The sequence below is a fragment of the Cynoglossus semilaevis genome, chromosome 11 (genome assembly GCF_000523025.1).
Source record: "Cynoglossus semilaevis isolate Cse_v1.0 chromosome 11, Cse_v1.0, whole genome shotgun sequence".
In the NCBI taxonomy this organism is placed as follows: domain Eukaryota; kingdom Metazoa; phylum Chordata; class Actinopteri; order Pleuronectiformes; family Cynoglossidae; genus Cynoglossus; species Cynoglossus semilaevis.
The window spans coordinates 18,239,645-18,257,109 of record NC_024317.1 but is presented as its reverse complement, the minus strand read 5'-3'; the positions used below and the strand labels follow the sequence as shown (position 1 = coordinate 18,257,109).

General features: G+C 41.7%; 1 protein-coding gene across 2 annotated transcripts in view; it reads left to right on the top strand.

Annotated features, from left to right (window-relative positions):
- The window catches only part of asic1b (acid-sensing (proton-gated) ion channel 1b), a 145,018-nt gene that overhangs the window by 86,792 nt on the left and 40,761 nt on the right, over window positions 1–17,465 (top strand). Inside the window, exon 1 of one of the 2 annotated variants that reach the window (XM_008321106.3) lies at window positions 1,549–2,489. The exons of the other annotated variant lie outside the window; for it this stretch is intronic. Within the exon in view, the coding sequence (XP_008319328.2) occupies window positions 1,818–2,489 (672 nt within the window). The 5' untranslated portion in view covers window positions 1,549–1,817. Of the gene's footprint in view, window positions 1–1,548; window positions 2,490–17,465 lie in introns of those variants that run through there. 2 annotated transcript variants of the gene reach the window in all.

The window sequence follows — 17,465 nt, the reverse complement described above, 5'->3', positions numbered from 1 at the left end:
TACGTTTCAGTTAATCCACTTTCTCTCCAGCTTTGTAACAACTACACGCAGGTGTAAACCTGATCTGTTGTTGAAGTAAACTTTTAGGATTAAACTAACGCAGTTACGCCGAGCCAGTGGAAGTTAAGATCGATTCCCTTTTACTTTTCTTCTCTCTGGTATCTCTGTTCAAGGCTCACCAACACAAACTTAACACTTCTGCTTTTTTAAATTTGATTTTAGTATTTCAATTATCGTGTAAAGATACATCTGTAGAAAGTACATTCTTTCCTTTTATAGCTAGGTTAGCCAAATTGATCTACCCTCCAGACCCTGACATTCCACAAACCTCGTTAGAAGTATAACAGATATATTAAAAGACAAATACGCAGGTCGCTCGATTTATGTCCATTCCTACGGCACTGCACAAGTTGGAACCCACATACTCCACGAGTACCTATGTCACTCACCTACGCTAACATAATATCGGACAGACATGGGCAAACTACGACCCGGGGGCCGGATACGGCCCGTTTGGCTTTTTAATCTGGCCCATCAAACATGTCCAAATTATGTTACTAACTTACATCATCATTATACTTCTGCCTTTTCCCTGCAATGCCCGTGTTTCCCCAATAGATGTCATAGAAAAGGCTAAGAGCATTTTAGCACTTTATACATGACTTTAACGTGTCATTTATCTTAGTTCTCCTCATCAGATTTTAGGACCCATTGTGGTCCACGTGTCAAATAGTTTGCCCACACCTGATCTGGGACATAAAAGCGAAGAAGAATCTGATTTATATTATATATCAATGTTCAGTCAACACTATATAAGTGTGTGCCTGATAACGTAGCCTAGCTTGTTTCATTTATACAGGGGGTCATTGACTTACGCTTGAAGGGCAAAATGTTCCCTAAAAAAACCAACACAAACGGAAATAAGTGAACGTAGCACGATCCAATGTATGACAAACAACCGGAAAATGTAAACAAAGTCGTCCTCCACATATAGCACTGTATGACAACATGTTTGTCCACTCCGCTAGCCCACTACTTAGCTAAATTGTTTTAGCACCGTACATCGGAACAATGGAACAGGAGTTTCTTGATACATTTATGGGAGAAGACGCAAATCAGGAAATGCCGTTAAGTCGAGGCCGTTGTGAATCGAGGACCTGCTGTAAAAACAATAAAATAAACAACTTTACAGTTAGCCATATTGAATAGTCTTATTTGCGTTCAGTGACACATTACTGCTGACAGAGTTTTCTGTCTGGAGAGCAGGTGAGGTCAGGACCCGGAAAATCAGCAGAAATAAACGGCCTGTGTAGTGCTTTTGCTTTTGTATCAGTTCCAGTTCTCTCTCTGTCTCTCTCTCTCTCGCTCTCACCAACTCTTTTTTTTTCCTGTAAATGGTGAAACTGCTCTGGCATGGTGACCTGTAGTGGGGCCTCGTGGGAGTATTGTGTTTCCTGTACTCCTCATGGCCTCATCTCCTCTCTTATCCCTCCTCCCATCCTAGTCCTCCTCCTTCTCCTTTTGTCTCCCTTGACTCCTCTCTTTTTCAAATTGGTCTGAGGGATGAACCTAGTCCAGAGAGACAAGGACAGACTCAGGCAGGGCAGATCATTTCACCTTGGCGTGGATGGAACGAGCAGCTCGGAGCGGCATTCCCTGCTTGTCATCTCCACCTCGGTCCACTTTCTTGGTGCTGTTTGGAAATTTCAACAAATTCGCTCTTTTTAAAACTCCTGAATTTGGTGCCTTTAAGGATTTAGGATTTTTTGAAGACTGGCTCTTCAGGTTTCGACCAACAACACAGTCATCCTGCCAACATGCCGGTCCGTATCATGTGCACCATCTCCTTCTCTGCCGACGATGAACAGGGCAGAGGATACGGCAGCGAGGGTTTTGACGACCATTACAAGCGCGTGAACAAGAGCTACAGCGACGGCGGCTCTCAGGAGTTCCTGGATCGCCGAAGTCAGGCGGACGATTACAACGAGGAGGAGGAAGAAGTCAGCGACTTGGACGACCTGGCCACTTTCTTCGATGGCTGCTCCCTGCACGGTGCCAACCACATCTTTGTGGAGAACAAGAAGTTCGGAATCCGTCAGGGTCTTTGGGCGGTGGTCTTCACCATAGCCCTGTCTGCTTTCCTGATGCAGGTGGCTGACAGGGTCATCTACTTTCTCCAGTACGACCACATCACCATGTTGGACGAGAAAGTGGCCGATAACATGACTTTCCCAGCAGTCACCATTTGTAACTACAACTTTATTCGTAAGTCTCAGATGAGCTACTCCGACCTGATTTTCATGGGGCCTCTTCTGGGCTTCGAGGAAGGCAGCGCACCAGGGTTTCAGCTCGCCCCTGAGCCGAACCGTCCACTGGGGGCTCGCTTCACCCTGGATGAGTTCTACACCCGCACCAAGCACCAATTAGAAGACATGCTGCTGGAGTGCAACTTTCGCGGTATCGAGTGCGGCCCAGAGAATTTCAAGGAGGTGAGCGGACAGAAATACTCTGTTTCCAAATGTCATCCTACGTTAGCACTGTTCTGAAGTGCGTTTGACCAGTAATATATTATTTTGATGTATTACAAATTGGAATTTGGCCCAAAAAATAAAAGGAATAAACGATCCAGGGTTTTCTACCTTTTCTTGCAGCACTGGCTCTTTTCTATGAGGCTTCATTTGTAATAAAAAATGAAAAAGTGAATCAAATTACGTGAAGCCAAAGTATTAAAGGACAGAGACATAATTCAGTTATTCATAATGTGGAAGATTTGCTCCTGCAACTGCATGCAGTAATTCAAAAGAGCAAAAATCACGCAATACTACGACTATGATCTGGCTTTGAAGTGAGAATGCAGCTCACTGCAGTAATCTTTATTTGGCTGAGCTCTGAGGCCGGCCTCGCACACGTCTTCTGGGATTTTATTTTTTATTTTTTTGGTTTTATGATCGAGCCTTGTGTGTTAGCCACCCCCGATCCTGCCCGTCAAACAGCACCCAGGAGGGGGCGCTGAATTACCAAGCAGTGTTAACAGTATCCGGTTATCGGCCGATTGATTTTGGTGACCTTTGCTCAGTTACAAATAGGTGTGTTCAGACTGCTAATGGAGCGCACTAGAGTTACACGAGCCGTAAATGATGAAATAGTGTGAATATGTGTGTGTGCGTCACATGACGCTTTACTGCTGTGTTAGACGTAGCCTTGATAGGATTTTTATGTTTAATCATTTAAAATAACAGGCATCACATTAGTTTTTGATCTTTTTGAACAGAGACATCAGATCGTGCTGTTATTTTCTATCAGAAACTGGCGCAGACCGGTTGTGAGTTTGTCCAAATATATTTAGCATATAATACCTGACAAATATAGATTTATGATCCGAACAAGCAGTTTGATGAGTCAGTTGTTTTTTTGAAGGTCTGAGTTACTGTGTGTGCTTTTGTTTTTGTCTTTCCGTGACAGAAAGGAGAACTTATTTATGCACCTACCTGTCACAGGGACGGATTTAGAGACTGGCTGAGTGACATGACGATAAACACTCAGAGCCCGTCGTCAAGGGTGCTCTTTCACCCGGCTGTTTTGCAGCATCAGCGTTTAAAAGCAGCCCTGAAATTATGAGCTCGGAAAACGTTCAACATAAGATGGGATCAGGGCGGGAACAAACGCGTGCAGGTGAGGGAAAGTGGAGCCGCTCAATGTACAGGATCAGTGAGAATGTTTTATCAGGTTGTTACAGATGGTTTTGTACTAAAGAAGTCGTCAGAGCTGGCAGGAGAGTTGCGGGGCAGGGGGGGTATTTGCCTAATACAGTGTATGCAAGAGAGAGGAAATGAATGATTTTGCAGTGAAACTGAATCGTTGCCACAGTGATGGCGCCACAGAATACAGTCAAAGGAACTCGGGCTGAAGGTTATCTCCGTACACTTCTTTTGTCTCAAAGAATCAGCCACTAATCTGTGGAGTTTACGAACGCAGCATCACCACCGCAATGACTTTTAAATTATACACTCATGGTTTGAAATACAACGTCCAGGTTGGACAAACTATCACAGATAGAAAAGAGTTCAGTGTTTGGAGAATGTCCTTGAGCTCAAACAGGGCCAACCGTTGATGTTTGTGTTGGCGAACTGCGGTCATGCATCTGTATCTCCTCAAAAATGCGGCGGCGACTGGACATTTTCAAGTCCTAATCATGCTGGATACTTATAAGAATACGTCACACTGTAGCGCTGACAGGTTCTCCTCCATCAGTGAGCGCTACGCACGTGTGTCCTCGTTAAAGCAATTAGCCTCTACAACCATCATTGGTTATAAGTGTCTGTTATAAAGAATTTCATGACGGGATATCAACTTTGAGTATTTTGTGCTAGTTACAGTCTCCTGTGAATTTCATTACCTGTGATTACACTCGTGTTCTTCAAGAATTACACAAGGGATTTACATTCACGGAGATGATGAACGGAGATAAGGGAATTCCTCCAGCTCAAACTGGCTCAGCACCATGGCTGCTATCTCAGTGGAGGGACATATTAATTTAACATATTTAAGATACTGTATTAATTCCCCAAAGGGATCTCCCAAGGGATCAAGAAAGTTCTATTTATCTATCCACCCATCCATCTATCCATCCATCCATCATCCATCATCCATCATCCATCCATCCATCCATCCATCCATTAGTATTTGACAAATACATAAAAACAAGTGGTTACTATTGTTATAATGATTGTAATAATAATAATAATTATTATTATTATTATTATTATTATTATAGTCTTTTTTCATTCTTAAATGACCGTCTAGAGCTATGGTTATCAACTTGTGGCCCGTGGGCCAAATCGGGCCCATCAAACCTACTGACATAAACACCAGTGTACATAAGACAGAAACGTAGCAACTCTCCTTTCACCTCATCTTTTCCAGTGTCCATATTTTCTAGAAACGGTCTGGTGGCTTAGTGGTTAAGGAAGCGGACTTGGGTCCGGAAGGCTTAAGGTTCTAGTCCACCAGCTGCTAAGTTGCCCTGAGCATGGCACCGCCCCCACACACTGCTCCCCCTGTTCACTTTGGTGATGGGTTGATGGGAGCAGAGGTCACATTTGGTTACAGTAGTTCACTCTCCTTCTTGTTGCCCACTTTACTTTGGTCATTAGAATAATGAGTATGGGATGTGGGCCGCAGGTGCCATGTTTGAGGGCTGGAGGGTGGTCCCTGAACCTTGAGTTTGATATTGTATCAATAACTAAAAACAAAAGATGACATATTTTTGTTGTTTACCTGAGTCTATTTTTATAAGATTATCAGTCAGTAAATATCTCTGTAAAATAATGACAAGCATTTTTAATTGGAATAATGTGTGTGTGTTTTCACAGCTCACCCCGGTGCAGCTGAGAACCTGTCAGACTCAAGTGAAAAGTAATTAATTCTGCGTCTGGTGTAATAAGACTAATTACGGCTATTGTCATTTTCAAACTTTTCTGGAACCGCTCAGGGCTAAAACAGTCATCTGCTGTCACTTCTCCCCGCTCGTACGTCTACACGCTGCAGTAATTAAGCACCGTGTCCTCGTGGCTTCACACTTTGTTTGTAGAGCGAGAATGAGCGCGTCGTCTCTGTCGGGGGAATGTTGGTCACAACAGGTTTGATTAGCAGCGCCTTCGAGAAGACGAGCAAAGTCTCAACTGCAGATTATAAAAAAAATAATTTGACATGTCTTCAGAGATTGATGGACAAGGATTTAAATTAGATGTGTATTTGTCAGAGTTAAAGTAGGGTTAGAGTAAGGGGAAAACATTATGTTTTTTGTCAGAGTTAAAGTAGGGTTAGAGTGAGGGGAAAACATTATGTTTATGTGAAGTGCTGTCACTTGTGGGGGAATAACAGGGAATTTAGGGATACTTTGTCCTTCAAGGGACGTTGGGAGTTAGGATTAAAATTAGCACCAGATTAAAGTAAAGGTAAGGATTCAAATTAAATATACATTTTTAATGGTTAGGGTTATGTTTATGTGAAGTGCTCACAAGACACAAAGCTGTGTTTGTTTACTGTTTAAGGAGCGTTAATCCAAGTGCTGCTCCCAATCTGGATTTAGGAAGACAAAAGGTAAATTTGAAAATTCTGGATGAAGGATTTGGATTTTTAGTTTAGCCTAGGATATTTTTGGGCTTTAACTGTGTTATTCTCTCAAACATGCGGCACACGGTCCAAAACCGGCCTGCTACGGTGTTCAATTTGGGCCGCTTGATGAATTTGAAAAAATAAAAAAACACTTCATGTTCAGTGTATTTTTTGTAAAGTTTTAAATTTCTCTTTTACTTCTTTTCTTCTTCTTAAAAAGACTTAAATTTTCCTAAATACTCTTTTCTTCTTCTTAAAAAGACTTAAAACTGTGAAAATTTTCCTAAATATTAATTTTCTGGACGACAGTTATTTGATGGATGTGATTATTATTTAATGTAGAATCTTTTGCTGCCTGTTGATGCGTTAATGCACAGACTCCTGTAGATCTTTAACCCTAATATTTACATTGTAGAAACCATTTCAATAGCTCTTGTAACTGCAGCCGCGCCGGTGTGATGCAACAGTGCGAGAACCTCTCGCTGTAGCAGTTATAAACCAATCCTCTGGTGTTAGAACCCTGGACAGGTTGGATTATTCTGTCCTAGCCCTGAGCCAAAGTATTTACCCAGCTGTCTTTAAGTCCTGCTCTTCCAGAAGCTCACACTCAACATTTTGACCTCACTTTATTTCAACATCCTATTGGCTCGTGGTGAGCTGCTGCCGCAGGCATCAGAGGCACTTTGTTCCTAACGCTGTGATCAGCTACGTACTTCCTGTCTCCCATATGTACAGTATCTCCCCATCCTGTTCCACTCTCCACTTATTTGACATGTTAGAAGAAGAACACCCAGAGTAGGAAACGTTCCTGCTGTAAAAATGGGATTTTTTTTACATTATGTTTGTAACACGAATCCTCGTAAATGATCCACAAACTCCCATCAGGGATTCTCAGGGATTCTCCACCGGACTGAAAGTTCAGACTATCTATCTGTCTATCTATCTATCTATCTATCTGTCCACTATTCATGCGTCCATCCATCCATTCATCCAACCATCCATCCGTCATCTATCTATCTATCTATCTATCGATTATTCATCCATCCATCCATCCATTCATCCAACCATCCATCCGTCATCTATCTATCTATCTATCTATCCATCTGTCCGTCCATCGTCCATCATCCATCCATCCTAATTTATAATGCGTTCAATAGAAAGTACCTCCATAAACACACATGTAAACAACAACACAGCTGTCAACAGTGTATTGTAGCAAAAAAAATGAAAAAGTTTGAATCTGATATGATCCAAAAAAAAAAAAGACCTGATTAGCCTGCTAATTCTGACAGCCCTCGTTATAATACGCGATTTAACGTATTTATATCAATTGATTTTGTATGTATTGTTATGTAAATTTAACTGATTTAAAGGATTAGGTTTAGGGAAAACTAGCTTCAATTAGCATTTGACCTGGTCAACAGGTCATCAGTTTGTGGTTATTATTATTCCTTAATGATCCATTAGTTATTTCTTATTAGTCTGTCAGTCTCTTAGAATGAGGCAGCTTCTTACCAACCAACCAACCAACCATCCTAAAGCCTTCATCTTCTGTCATTATCAGTAGGATCTTCATCCTCTGAGCCTTTCCTAAACACTCTACCATGAGTCTTTGTAAAACATGTCCTTGTGTGAAACTGTTTTTCACCTGTAGAGGAAATAAACAGGAGAGCATTTATTCTGTGTAATGTGGCAATTTGCAACCCAGCTGGGTCCATGGGGAACACACAAAAAGCTGGAGATGCTGCTCGTTATTTCTGCTGAGGAGCCGCTAATGGTCCCACCGATTTCAATGTGGGTTAACACAGATGGAGCCTAAAAGGAGAGGTGATTCATGTCTCCCCTCCTCTCTCCCCCTCCTTCATTGAGGGACTGTGAGGGTCTCTAGCTCGGAGCTGGGTCGCTAGTAAAGCTCAGTTAACTCTCTGCCGATACGAAGCTCAGGTTGCAGCAAATCTGTCTGGGAGCAGAATGTGAGCCCTGTTCAGAGGAAAACGGATCTCACCTCCTGCTTCCTGCTTTTTTGCCCCAGCTCAGCATTGTCACCAGAGCGGGCAGTGGCTTCGATTATTTTGTCCCAGACGAAAGTAAAGCTCTGTGGGATAAGAAGTGGATTCTGTTGGTCTGTGAGACATTTTTGTAACAGTACCCTGTAAAGACACTGTGTCAGAGGAACTGTAGTGCAGATCCCCAACTACTGAGATCATCAGGTTCAAATGTTCTGAAAACTACGATTTATTTACTAAATAATAATGTGGTTTTTTGTCCGAGCAGAACAACTAAATACCGCTCCACCAGGTGGCAGCAGATGGCTATGAAAACTAAAATAGAGAGAGACTCACAGCTGCTAAAAATGATCTTTGTGTGTGTCTTTCTTTAATTCCTGCAAGCCCGCAGCGACATTTTCAACTAAACAGGTTTTGGTTTCACACTAAGTCAATTGCAATTAAATTTGAGACATTTCTGCTTGGTGGTGCACCATGGGATTTTTCCAGTGTAAAACATGTGCTTGGGGTCAGATGGTTGGGAAACACTTCGAACATGGAACGCCAGCTCCTCTAAATTCAAAGCACATCAAAGTAGGGCATGAATACAAAGCAAATCTTCCCATAATACTGTCTTAATGATTGTGTCGACAACACTGCATACAAGTTCACAACAAATTTGTGGCGCAACATTTGTACTACACCCGGTGCGTTTAGGCTAATTAAACTGTCACTCCTTCCTGTGAGAATCGATTTTTGTGCCTCCATTTGTAATATGTAATTATTTAGTGATTTATTTTATTTGTTGGCGTCGGGAGTCGAACGCAGCCTGCAGCTCGATGGATGTGCGACTCCTCCCGCTTCATTAGTTAGTTTGAAATAGAATCCACCTTTGGAACAACAGGGATACGCGAGTGTAATTGAAACGCGTGCGTCCGTGGGAAGCACACGGTCTTAGTATGCGTGCGGTGTTCGAGGTTGTTGTGCTGATGATTTCTGACGTCTTCTCTCTCCCTCTGTGACAATACTGATCTGAAATGATGGATTACAACGTGCAGGTTGTTGGATTTGCACTCAATTACTGTGTGTAAGTGTTGACTATGAGCTCAAAATGGTCCTCGGAGAGAAACCGCGCACTGACCCAGCAAAAATACATATTCATTACAGAAGTTAATTTAAGCTCTGTCTTTCTCCAAACTCTTCGGCCGCTATTAATAAGGCAGCGGCGCAGTCGTCTTTCTATAATTTCCTAAAAGCAGAGGTTAAATCAGATTCATTCATAAATCATTGAGTCTCTTTGCATTTTCTAATGTGTAATTTTCATTCCATTTAAATAACTCCGTTGGGTGAAATGAAACAGATTTACCTCCCTCGTAACTCGCTTCTTCTTTTTGGTAGAAGGGTGCGTGTCTATGTTATACCTATGACTAATCACAGGGGGGCAGTGTTTCACAACATTTTTGCAGCTCAAACCTGTTTACTTCTTGATGCTTTCGGACATGGAGGTTTCTGGATGTGCCGCCGCTCATTGTTATTTTTTTCTGAAAGAGAACGTTTGGTTTATTCAACAGTGCAGACCTCAGACGTACTCGAGATAAGGCTCCGCGGATTCTTCAAGTATTTGAGTGATGTGGCTGTTAGACTATATGAAGAAGCTACAGAGTGGTGGTTACTAATATTAAACCTCAATTTTTGGTGCTGAAATTTAAACAAACAACAACAAAAAAGAGTCATTCAAACCAACATCTTTTTATTTTTTATAGACATAATTTTTGTTCTTCTCAAAAGCCACAGTAGAGGCAGACTAAGATAGAAATAATCATATAAAAAACACTTTTAATTGGTAGGTTAACTGGTAACAGGTGTGGGTGTGAAAGGAGCATTTAACAAAGATTTGGTGAAAAGAAAAGTTTGAAAAACAAAAGTAAAAAACAAACACTAAATCCCACATTAGTAATAAAACTGATGATTGACTTCATCGATGAAGGTTAGCATTTGTGATGGTTTCTTGGGTTACTACTCAAACAAATGTTTGGCCATCAACCTACTGACACCAAGGCTGCATTTAAACACATACATTTAAACTAAAGGCTGGAATCTATTCCACAACCCACTGGTAGTAAGGCAACTTTATTTTTTTAGTTGTTAAATTGGTCTGTGAAAGTAATGATCGTTCCTCCACTCTCCTCTGCCTGTTTTGCAAAAGTCATAGTTCAATTTCCAACTTATTGTAATTTTAAAAAGTGAAAAAGAATTGGTGAAATTAATAGTGTTCTTTTCCAAAACAGACGTGTGAATCTCTATTCCACCAATCACAGTTGACCTTTAGCCCAGTAAATTTAGTGGAACAGTGGACACCAATCATTTGCTGTGTGCTTGTTAAGAATGAAAATATTCCTTTAATTCCCTGTCAGCGGGTATTTCTCTTGCCTACAGCTGCCTCAAAATGTCTTATAGATGCAGAGGCGTTGCCAGTGGAAACACAGCGGTTGCTATTTATGAAATAAAATAAACATTTGCTGAGGATTTCAATTCTATATTGTTAGTTGTAGGAACAGAGGAGAATAGTTGAAAAGACGACAAATGAAATGTAAATTCAGGCATTTATCCTGACTTTCCACACACACACACACACACACACACACACTTGTTCCTTCTTCCTGTCTTTTCTCTCTGGATCTGTTAGTTTACAGCAAAGCTTTTTTTTTTTTCGCTCCAGCTCCTTATCATTCATCTGTGATATATAGCCTATATTAACCTGATCTATTAATTGGCACATACCTATACCCAGTACCTGTTCAGTGGAACATGAGAAAAAAAATTTGTCCAAAAACTATTATTTATTTACTACAAATATTTTGTCTTCGTTCATCTATGCGACAGTGGAAGGTGGAAGTACTCTTCCACAAGGTGGCAGCAGATGGCTATAAAAAAAATTTAAAAACAGGCTTTGACAGAGATCGTTATAAGTCTTTCTTCAATTCCTGCCTGAACATCACAGGTGTGTTCAATTAAACAGGCACAGGTTTCACAATCACCTAGTCATATGTGAGTAAATCGAAACTAGAATTTTTTTTAATTTCATTACATATATTTTTGAGACTTCCAGTTCCCATGGTGCGCATGAGATTTTTGTGATATAACATGGTGTGGGTTTGGGAAACACCGACCTGTACTGTATATGTTGAACCCACATGTACCACAGTTGACTGGGATTTGAACCTCTACGTTGATTCCCAGTTCTAGGCTTATAAGTGAATGTGACACAAGTCAAGTGCAGTAACCCACTTCCCTGGCCACCTGCTGGTTTTAATCCGACCAATGAGAAGCTCTCGTTACTAGAATCTCCTATAAATCAAAACTCAATTACACAATTACAGCTTTGAGCACTTTAAATAGAAATGCAAATGATGACCTTTAAAACTGAGGACCCTCAGCATTTACTCCCAGCAATGAACTGTATTTTGTGGTTGGGACTTGGAGTTTCTCCAAGCTGGACAGAGATACACTACAGGATCCCAAACATATTTTTTTATTATTATTATTGATACTGGGGCACGTTAATAATCACTAATATGTATTGTTCTGAAGTAAGGATGGCTTAAAAAATGATTACCGAGTTGTGCTTAATGAATTGGATTTAAATTGGAAATAAGTTTATCTTTCATTTCACTAACTTTTGATTATTTGTTTTTTACAAGTCACAGTAAATTACAGTGTTATGTTGTAGCTAACGTTAGCTATGGCATCCGTGCTTTTAGCAACATGTATCGTATAGCGTTGATACTGTTGGCTTGAGTTAAGTGATCATTCATTGCAATCATTCGTGTGCATTTGCTTGGCAAAATAAAAATGTCGGTGCACCACTGCCACCTACTGGGCTGTAGTGTGTACATCTCTGTCCTTGGGTGGTTAAAAATTAGGGATGTAAAAATGATTTAATTAGAAGCGTTATTTAGTTTTCAACATGTCAATTTGTTGGTTATTAATAGTGGCGGTAACAGTTTCGGAATCTGAGAGCCTTTTTCCAACGGCTGTAAATGTTAGTGAGCTCAAAAATGAGAAGTCCTGCCACCGGCCGATGTCAGTGAAAGGTCAGTCGATGCACTGGTCTTCATTAAATCTAGGAACCCTTAAGTCTAACGCTGCAGCTCTGAAGCTCTTGTTGCCTTTGGGCGAAACCAGACGAGGACCTGATCATTATGTAATATTCACCACCATATGGTGAATCTTAACAGCAAGACTGAGATGGAGTCGGAGCATTACAGACATCAGCTGGGAGGTGTTCGTGGCTTCATCCATCAGAACCATGTGGCTCAGACGGTCGCAGACCAACAGCTATTAGTACAGAAGAAAAGCTTGTAAATCAGGTCAGCAATTAGCAACACCTTTTAGCATGAGTGGTGCACATACACACTCGTGCTGGGCACGTCAGCCATCGCTCCGTGCTCAGGGCGTGTGTGTATCTCTGGAGGAACCATTAAACTGCAGACCTGAAATAAAATCAAAATAAAGCCCCCCATTTAGAAGCATCCCACTGCGTGGCTAGGTTTGAACTGTCTGTTTCATCTTCTCTGGCAGTCTGATCTTTTGCGGGTGTGCATGTGTGTATGTACATGTGCGTGTGTGTAAGTTTTCCCAAAGACTTTGACAGCCAGTTGGTCCGCTATCGACCTTGCTTTCATTAGTCCCGCTCTCTCCGCCGCTCTGACATCTCCCTGACAAGAAGAACAAACCCAGAATTTGGACATACATAAATTCCCGTGAGCTTATATAAATACTGCGCCTGCGGGCAACAAATCAAAGAAATCCTCCTCTTTTCTTTGTTTGTTTTTATCTGTCAGATTGCGCCTGTTCTTGGCAGCTGATAAGCCCAGTGATTGTAAGCTGATTTCTAACTGGCCCGGGACTTAGGCCTTGACAGCAGAACTTCTCAGGGTCTCCGGTTGAAAAGTTCTCAGTCGCATAAGCTGCGTCATGGAAATGCTAAAATGATGTTATATTTTGACGTATATTTTTATTTAAATGACCAAAATAATGGTGGCATACATTAGGGGTGGGTAAAAATATGATTCGGCAATCTTCTGAATAGATCCTAGCCTTTTCTGTTGAAGGACTAAATTAGTTCAGTGGAGAACAGTGCCCCCTGCTGTTGGCTCCTATAGAGTCACTCGGTGCAGTGGGGAGGTAAACAGTTTGTTTAGAGGTTGCTCTGGCTGTTTTTAGTTTTAGAAATGGTAAACAGTTTGTTTAGAGGTTGCTCTGGCTGTTTTTTATTTGTTATTTCTATTAGTGTTCTTCGTAAAGCATTAGTGCGATGTTTATGGTTGTCTGCCTTATATATTTAATATCTTGGCGGCTACGTTGACGCACACATATATACACCCACGCACAGAGACAAATACCGCTACAATTCAGAGTGTAGTTTGCCAAGTAGGGTTTAAAAAGGAAACATCTGAGTCCGGTATATTCTAACCTATGCCCCCCAGTGGCTACAGGCTATAAATACCAGTAAGCGATACAGTCCTTTCCACCACAACACCTCTGGCTAGTGGGGGCGCTGTCATGATTTTGTTTTTTGTTTTACTCTTGTACAAATTATTGTGCAGATTTTTTTTTATTATTTTCAGATGTTTATTGCTCAAAAATGCTATAAATTATACCCTAGCTGTTTAATAAAACAATTTTAATCTGATTAATCACAGAGTAACCTTGGATTAATCAAGATTCATTGTGTCTGATTGTGTTTGTGCATCGTGGCCGGCAGAGAGGTGACCTTCTTGGCTTTAAGTGCTGTGTTGACGACAAAACTTTTTCATGGAATATTTGCATACAACAATGCTCTTATCTAAGATAGTATTGCGATATTTAACAAAAACTAATTAAAATGACAGGTCAAGCCATGTGGGTTTGTTTTACAACAAACTCTTTCAATTGCCAATGCACTTCTTCATGGCTGGAAAAAAAAACTTTAGGTTCACTCCTGCCATCTACTGGGCTGGAGTATATCTCTGTCACTGGTGTGCCAGAAATTAAGGAACTGAGAAAGGCATTTCAGTGCGTTTGTGGGAGAGAAAACCATTTATGATGACATTAAAAGCAGCATAATAATCTGCAAACATAAACGAGATTATTTTCTAAAATTCTAAATGTATAACTACACTTGAGAGGAAACGCATATCTGACTTTCACGTGTACTTTGTTGCACGACTTTGCTCCAAGTGCACAACACTATCAGGCAGCTTCCTCACCTGTCGCTCATTTTTACTTGAAATGTCCCATCCGTAAAACAGGTGCCAGGAACTAAGACAAGTGATATCAATCCTCTGCTGCCCCCTGTATGAGCAGTGCACGACCATGTGTACAACATTCTTACATGTCTTTAATCATAACGGCTGTTTGTGCATTTGACTTCCGCTTGTGAGCACCAGTGCAGGAAACTCACCTCCACAACTAATGAAACAAATGGGAGGATTTGGTTTTTTACAAGAATGATTCATTTGTAAATGTCAGACAGAAAGGGACCATTTATTTCACAAAGAGCCATTCATTCTGCTCCTATGCGAGCTGCAAATAGGAGGCAGCGGAGCTGTGGGCACGGGGAGGCTGTTTGCTGTAGCTAGCAGCCGTAGTCTGAAAGTCATTCATCAGAACCGTTTCCCTCTTTCCCCAAACTCTCTCCAGCCCAGCTGTCACGATGCTGCCAAGATGAATTAGTTGTGTCATTCTGTGATTCCCTGATTGAGGCCTGGAAATATGTATCCATTCACAACACTTTACAATGAGAGACGTCAGAGTCCATTTTCAGACTAATGCTCATGTACAGTATGTCTCAGTAGTAGTTTCTGTGATGTATTATAACAGGTTGGTAACAGTGAGCTGTTTCATTACATCATCTGGTTCCTTGGCTGACCCCCGGGAGTGGTGGTCAGTAATGTATTGACTAATCATTCCACCTTTTTCAAAGTTAATTATTTTTCCGCACTTTCAGGGGGTCATGTTTTATGCGACTTGGTAAACAACTAAAAGACTTCACACTCTGCCTTAATATGCTGCTTTTATGTGCAATAGATTTTGTTGATGGTTTTCAATTTGTGCCGCGAAAAACAGTTCTTTCTTTGCCGAGGGAAAGGGGAGAAACTGCATTTACATTAGGTTTGGGAAGGAAGGAAGGAAGGAAGGAAGAAAAAAAAAAAAAAAAAAAAAAAGAAAGAAAGGAGTCAAGGAGGTAAGAAAGGAAATATGATAGAAGGAAACAAATACAGAATTCATTAAGGAAGGAGCCAAACAAGGAATGAAAGATAGACAAAAACAGAGGAAGGGAGAAGGGAGGAAGGGTTGGAATGAAAAAAGGAAATAAACAAAGTAACAAGGAAAGAAGGAAAGAGGGAAGGGAGAAAGATTGAACTAAGGAATGAATAAGGAAAGGATGGAAGGAAAGGAGGATAGAAGAAGGTAAGAAAGAAAGGAGGAAAACGGGAATGGGAAGAGAAGCAGGAAGATAGGAAATAACATAAGGAGGAAGAAGAACAAAAGGCAGGAAAGAAGTAAAAAAGGAGGAAATGAAGAAAAGAAAAGAAAGAAAAAAAGGAACAAAGGAAGGATAGAACGAATGGCTGAAAGGAATAAAGAAATGGAGGATAGGATAGATAGATTTAAGGAAGTGAGGAAAAAAGAAGGAAATACAAGAAAGTGTGCGTGTTCAATGGAAGGTCCAGTTGTGGAAACAAAGGCAGAATACTTGAAAATGTATGAATTGTGGATTTCATTATCAGCAGCTCTGTTCTCTATGGAGGCTGGAGGTTGAAATCCCCGAGTTTTTACATAAACCTACCCTCAGTTTTTATTTCACAGTATCTCACCCAAACCCATTGTTTGACTCTCACCTCCGTATGTACCAAAGAGGATTGCTCCCTGGGCATGCCCCCTCACCCCCTCCCCCCTCTGCCTCCCCCTCTCACAGCAAATAAACCTCAAAGTAGTTCATGCTGTTAAATACAGATAGCACTCATCCTACAAGTGTGTTAAAATGCAGCACGCGGTCTGCGCCGCGTTCAAAGCCGGCGAACAAATTAAAACCTATCTAAGAAGCAAGGACAAATCTCTACTGTAGACTGCAGACTCTCTTTGTCGCGTGTTCCCGTGCTGATCTTCAATGACTCTGACAACCACGGCGTTGCTTCAGTGTCACAGCCTGGAGCTGTGTTCACAGGCCCTGCAGCTCAGCCCTGGAGCTGCCGCCCGCCCAATCTCATCTCACGTTGTTCCGACGGCAGAGCGGCACTTCACTGACGCAGCACTTCATTTGGAAGAGGTTTCTTTGCGACAGTTGTCTCTTTATAGCCGATCATTTCCACAATTATCCCCCAAAATTGTCCGATAAATCACCCCCTGCTCCCGCGTCTGCCCCCGCAGCCGCAAGGCCGTGACTGGCTGTGCGCTCGGTCTGTGCCTTTACCCCGTTTGTCCCCTTCTATTCTGCATCCTCCACCACCACTCTCTCCTTCCTTTTTCTCTCATGCTTATCCTCTGCTTTGTCACCTGTCTCCCAGTAGGAGACAGAGAGGAGACTGCAGCACCAAAGGAGGCAGAGAGAATATGGAGATCATAGAAAAGTAGGGAGGTAAAAAAAAAAAGAGAGCGAGGTAGTAAAATGTGAAGGGTGTGTGAGTACAATTGACATACAGTGTGGGGCTGTAAATAGACGCGAGGGGAAGAGAGATGCACTGTGTTTATGCTCTGGCAGGAAGGCGGTGAGATGGAGATGAAAACACCAAGGGTGAGCAGCCCGGGGAGGTGACAAGGAGAGAGAGAGGGAGAGAGACAGAGAGAGAGGAACAGGAGAAACCTAGATGTGATGTTTGCCTGGTGCCATTAAGTTTGACCCTGCTCATGTCATGATCCAGACGAGCAGGTCCTCCCCGAAACCGGACCCAGAATGACAGTTTGATTAAGTGGCAAGTCTCTCAAAGCTCCACAGCTTTGGCGAACACAGTTCCAGCCTGTGGCACATGGAGTCAGAAAAGGAGAGAGAGAGAGAGTGTGGGAGGGAGAGAGATAGAGACAGAGAGAGTCAGAGAGGCAGTACATTTTCTGCTCCATTTGCCTATAAATAAGACTGTCACGGGTCAATTAACAACACTGGTGGTTTAACATTGTTGTTTTTTTTGTTTTGTTTTTTGATGCATTAACACACTACAACACACCATCTGTGATCTGACCCCAGGTCTGCCGTTTGTTTGTTTCTTCGAAAACAAAAGTGTGTTTTTAAATGGCAAGTTTAACTACAAAACCTCTGTGTCAACACGGCTTTATATTTCCCATGATCAGTACTCCTCTACCTGCAAAATTCAAACTGCCAAT